This window comes from Fulmarus glacialis, unplaced genomic scaffold, assembly GCF_000690835.1.
Source record: "Fulmarus glacialis isolate BGI_N327 unplaced genomic scaffold, ASM69083v1 scaffold8332, whole genome shotgun sequence".
Classification (NCBI taxonomy): Eukaryota; Metazoa; Chordata; class Aves; order Procellariiformes; family Procellariidae; genus Fulmarus; species Fulmarus glacialis.
Genome location: NW_009198382.1, coordinates 26,994 through 32,713, shown reverse-complemented (window position 1 = coordinate 32,713; position 5,720 = coordinate 26,994). Strand labels below are relative to the sequence as shown.

Here is a 5,720-nt window from a genome sequence, read left to right as displayed (position 1 = left end):
GAGTTAATGGTGGCAAAACTACATAAACTCAGTATTTCTAGTAATTGTGAGCAAGAGCTTTGTGCGTGCTGTTCCAGAAGCAGAAAATAAAAATGGTGGAAGGTGTTGTGGGGTTTTTTGTGGTTTGTTTGGGTTTTTTGGGTATTTTTAAGAGCAGATGTAACCTGTTCCATTTACTTTAGCACATACTTTGAATTTTTAGTACAAATTCACTCTAAGTATTTATGACAGTAGTAATATTTAAACTTTTTTTTCACACAGTGGAGCAGTAAGTAAAAGATTTAAGAAGCTTAGTATGTTTAACTTGTACAAAAGAAGGTTGAACATTCATTTAACCTTGTATAAGGCTTGGCTGTAGGGGGATAACAGTATAGATAGGTTTCTTCTAGTACAGCAGGTACAAGCGTGACAATGTACGGTGTGCGGAAACTGCAAGTAAATTTTCAGAGCAGAGAAACTGTAATTCTTTTAATGCTTAACAGGAGAGAATGACCATAGGAGCTGCAAGCTCCTCTTTAGCTCTCAAACTGTGTTGTTAGTCACCAAGAGGCAGGGGAGCTGAGGATTATGATACATTCTTTCTTTCACTGTTTTTTAAATCAGGACTTACTGATTTTAAAAAAATAAGTTCTATCGCAAGAAGTTAAGACCTTGCAGCAGTAATTGCTGTGTGTAATCATTTGGCCGATTTTTGGAGTAGTTAATCCTTTAATGATTTTCTGGGCTGAAAATACTAATACTCTATTTACAGAGTGGTAACAGGTCTAAACTTTGAGACTCCGGGTTGTAGTGGCCCTAAGTACATGTTGCCCCCTTGTGACCGAGTCTGGCATTACTCATTTTGTTATTTTTTGCCTATTATCAACAGGTTGTCTTCATTTTTTAGGGGTAATGGAAAATTCAAACTTGTTCCTCAGGGTCATTCCAAAGCTATCCTTTACCCTTCTGCAAAGGAAGGGGGAAAAAGTGTTAAAGAGCCTAGATGTTACACCTGGTCATTAGCTTTGTCTAGGCAGCTGTCTTCCGGAGCTCTTAATTGCCCCAGAGTCTAAGCAATGCTTAGATCATAAATGGGAGATTTGGTTAGCCCTTCCACTCTTTTGTCAGTGCTGTAGGGGGGCCCTTAAACCCCCTCACAGTTCAGAATGAGAGAGAGAATATATTGGGTATATTTATTTCTCCTGCCGCACTTTGGGTATGCATCTTTCCACTTAACTTATTTGAACTAATGCTCTTAACCGTAGGATTTATCTTGTAAAATTTCTGGTAACTTCAATGGAAAAAATTAATACTGGCATAATTTGAAAATCTTTAATCGGTTTCAGTGTTACTGCTGATGGGCATTAAGAGTTTGAAGAGGACAACCAAAACTGGTATTTTCTAAAATTATTTTGTTTTGACTCCCCAGAGTGAACGATTGCAGTCTGACCTGATTGTGTGTATAGTCATTGGTGTACTCTATTTTGCGATTCACGTCAGTACAGTATTTACAGTTTTACAGGTAAGGTGTTCCATCATGTCTGCCACTTGTCTTCTATATACAAATACTCTAATGTGATATAATGCTTATTCTGGTAGTGCACCGGGTCTCCTGACTAGCTTTAGATGGTCTTTAAATATATAGTGTGACAAGTATCTGATTGAAGATCTTCACGTTCCAGTTTTATGCGCTCAAAAACTTTTCCCCCTGCTCCTTCCTAGTTTCCTATTACATTCTGGATTTTTATTTTGGTCTCTGACACAAAATGCCCTCTTTTGCTTCATCTATCTCAGTTAAATAGTGTCAGGATCATTTTGGAGTAAGAAAAAATGAAACTTTTAAAAAAGTTTAAAGATTAAGGGGCTGAACCTTGACTCAGCAATTGCATGCTAGCATGGCTGTTTGTAGACTATAGTATAGGAGAGTACCCCTTTACTGGAATGGTTATTTACAGGACTTCAAAGAGCCTTTTGAGTTTCAAGTTTTTTACTTGTCAGTCTAGCTAATAGTACTGCTTCAGATACTTTTAATGTGTATATATGACTCCTACTTGATGATGATGACATGGGACCAGATCCTGTGCTTGAATTTGTTTAAGTAAAGGCATTTGCCTAAAGAGTTGCAGTTACTGAATTTCTTATTTTGGTATTCCTGTAACGGAACCATTGGTTAGCTTATGAACAGCCTTATGTCAGGCAAATGAAAGTTTCTTGCATGTATTTTAGAAGGATTTTACCCTCCTGCTGCTGCCTACAGTTAAAGTAAGAAACTGATTTTAAAAAGCATATGTGTTTAGGTAGCTTCAGTTTTTCAGGTGAAGTGTCCTACTTAAGCAGGTATATTAGTTTTTTCTAAGGAAAATATCTCTTCTATTGTATGGCTGGATGCTCTTCACCAGTTGTATAGTTTAATAGGCTTAGGCTTCACAAAATTTCTGAATCAAGAGCTTATAACAAGGTAATACAATCCTAATTTTGCTATGACATATCTAGAAATTTAGAGAAAATTTTAATGTATAGAAAGTGTTACTGTGAAATCCAGTTTTCATACCATGTTAATATAGTAGTATTTTGTGACTTCTGTGAAAGTTTGGTCTTGGTGGGAGGCTTCTCATTCACCTTCTTCTCAAGAGACTATAAGATTAATGATTTGGTTTTCCTTATGCTTATACCTCGTTTTATCCAGCAGATGAAAATGTAAATTGGGTTCAGCCTTTAGAGGATAATAGCTTTATCATTTATAAAATGAAATGTAGATGGGTCAGAAGCAATGGACTGTGACGGAAGATTGGTGTACTATTTTTACTTTAAAATACTTCTCAACTTAGTGAAAATTTATTAGAAATAGATGGTTTATTCTCTCACAGGCATTTCTTGTTTGATCTTAAAGTTGGTAGTACAGCTTCTCATGAAGAAATACATTCCCAACTTACTGTTACAGGAGCACCTGCCTAGATGCTGGAAATGGTATTACATTATTAGTGTATGATTTTGTTTATAAATCACAAACCTTAATTTCTTTAATTCTTCTTTTTAGCCTATTTTAAGTTATGTTCTCTATGCATTGGTGGGTACGGTAGGCTTTGTGACCCATTATGTTCTGCCTCAACTCCGAAAGCAACTTCCTTGGCATTGCTTTTCTCACCCACTGCTGAAAACCAAGGAATACTATCAGTTTGAAGTCCGAAGTAAGTATCATTCATGACACCTTTTTGAGCTTGCTGTAGTTGCTGACTAACTTGTGTTACCTATTGATACACTTAATCTCTTTTCTTTATTATTCTCACCACTGGAGTATTTAATGACATCTAATCTAGAAATGTCTTGGTTTCTCAATTCCTCATGCTTTGATTCCATGACATTTTGTGTATCTCTTAACTGATGATGGTAATATATTACATGTGCTAACATTATCTCAGAGTAGTTCCATTAAAGCACAGTTTTCAAAATCTTAAGTTCCAAAGCTTGTGCTAATGATTGCCTTAATTTTTTATAAAGGTAGAGTGTGTTTCACTAGGTCTTTCTTCAGGATATTAAGTTTTCAAGTCTTTTAGAGGATTAGGTATGGTTAATGCTGTTGGAGATTTCATCTTGGCATGGATTTGATTCTTAATGGTATTGTTGACATGTTGACAACAGAAAGTAGGTAGAAGTGGCCTACTAGTGGAAAAACACACTAAGGAACCAGTCTTGCTAGTTGATCTGCACAGACACGCACTTGCACTTTGTGTTAAAGTCTGTGTCTCCACGAAATCTTTCCCTGGAGGCTGCAGAAAATACGAAGTTAGTTATACCGCTGATCAGTTTTCCAATATGGATAAATGTAGTGGTAGACTGTGGGGTCTCCACTGTTGGAACGTTTCTATTGTTAACAGCAGACTTAAGAAATTTCTATTAAAAATGGCTTAGAAACAACTGAAGCTACTCTGTTTTTTCCTTTTGCATGAGATAAAATGCATAATGTCAAACAGCTTCATCAGTATCAATATTGAAATCATTGAAGAGGTGGCAACCCAGTTTGTTTCCTGCCATGTGCAGTAAGCAGGTAGCTTGCAAACTGTTATATTGTAATACGTTTTGTATAGATCTGTAGCAGTGCAAAAACTCTACTGGTTCTACCGACAGTAGCTTAGAAGGAGCTTCTCTTCAGTTAGATATCTCTACGGTTAGATAAAACTATGAAAGTCCAGTATGAGAATACAGTTAGTGTTTGGCTCCACAAATTACTTGGATCAAGAATCTTTATTGTGTTAGGTGAGTTTGATTTGACAGTGCAATCTGATGTCTTCTTTTTGATATATCTTGATAGATGCCGCACATGTTATGTGGTTTGAGAAACTTCACATTTGGCTCCTTTTTGTAGAGAAGAATGTTATCTATCCACTGATAGTCCTCAATGAGCTTAGTAGCAGCGCTAAGAATATTGCTAGTCCAAAGAAACTGGATACTGAGTAAGTAGAAAAGGCTGTCAAGTAATCTGAGTATGTCTGCTGTGGCGGGAAATTAAATAGTGAGTTCTGGCCTCAATGGGAAGACAGTTAATGCTATTGCCTTAAAACTAAGGCAAGGAATAAATAAAGTTTTTCTTTATTTGAAAGCTCTTTTAGAACCAAGGCACCATGCTGACTTAAACTGAATGGAGTATTACAGTCTTAAACTAGGAACCCACATGAAGATAAATCATTCAATTCATAGCATATACTATAAAGATTGCAGATTGCAGAATTATCTAGTAGTGTGATATCAGAATTTCCTTGTTGATCTTCAGAGTCAGTAATATGATTATCCAGACTGCAAGTTCAAGATAGTGACAATATGTTCTAGTATTTTGTCAGGTGTAAACTTAAGACTTGTGTGATGTTCCCTGAGTTGATGTGCCAGCTTCCAGCCCCTCTACAGCTTTCTGCTCGCATCAAAGAATTCCCCAGGCCTTCCAGCCCCTAAGTATAATCTGTATCCAGATTGGAATTGCACACTGCCTGTTAAATTTAGCCTTAGTTATAATCCCTCAAGCAATGTATCTGACTGTCTGAGCAAATGAGAGTTCAATAATGGGCCCTGCATTTTTTGCCTCCAAGAACAAGTGACCAGGTAGCTTTTTTGGATTTGAAGTTCCATTGATCTAGAACAGAAGTGTTGTAGAGAAAATAAAACTTGAAACAAAATGGAATAGGTATTTGGAGGGGTGCTTGATTTTCTGGGTGTGGGTTTGGTTTTTTTAGGTTTAATAATCCCTGGATCTAGTAAGTTCTTGCTTTGGGTTCATTGCTTTTGTCATTACAAGACCTTTGGGAGGAATATTGCCATTACATGACTTTAATGTTATTTTTATAACCCTTTGATCTATCAGTTACTATCTGTGAAAAGAATATTACTAAGTTTATCATTAAGTTGCGGTTCCCCCAATATAAGCTAGAGCAGTATAGTCATGCAGGAAATAATGATAATCCAGGAAATAATTAACATCCTCTTGCTGATTAAACTAGAGCACTTCTAGCATTTTTGCTATTCATAACCTAAATTAAATTTTATAACCCTTTGATCTATCAGTTACTATCTGTGAAAAGAATATTACTAAGTTTATCATTAAGTTGCGGTTCCCCCAATATAAGCTAGAGCAGTATAGTCATGCAGGAAATAATGATAATCCAGGAAATAATTAACATCCTCTTGCTGATTAAACTAGAGCACTTCTAGCATTTTTGCTATTCATAACCTAAATTAAAGACCAAGTTTCTGTT

The 5,720-nt window shown here is 36.1% G+C and overlaps 1 protein-coding gene across 2 annotated transcripts in view; it reads left to right on the top strand.

Moving 5' to 3' along the window:
• The window catches only part of PCNX (pecanex homolog (Drosophila)), a 79,512-nt gene that overhangs the window by 53,378 nt on the left and 20,414 nt on the right, over nt 1–5,720 (top strand). For both annotated transcript variants that reach the window (XM_009572868.1, XM_009572869.1), the window contains exons 18-20: nt 1,409–1,501; nt 3,017–3,167; nt 4,289–4,430. In XM_009572868.1, the coding sequence (XP_009571163.1) occupies nt 1,409–1,501; nt 3,017–3,167; nt 4,289–4,430 (386 nt within the window). The remainder of the gene's footprint in view (nt 1–1,408; nt 1,502–3,016; nt 3,168–4,288; nt 4,431–5,720) is intronic.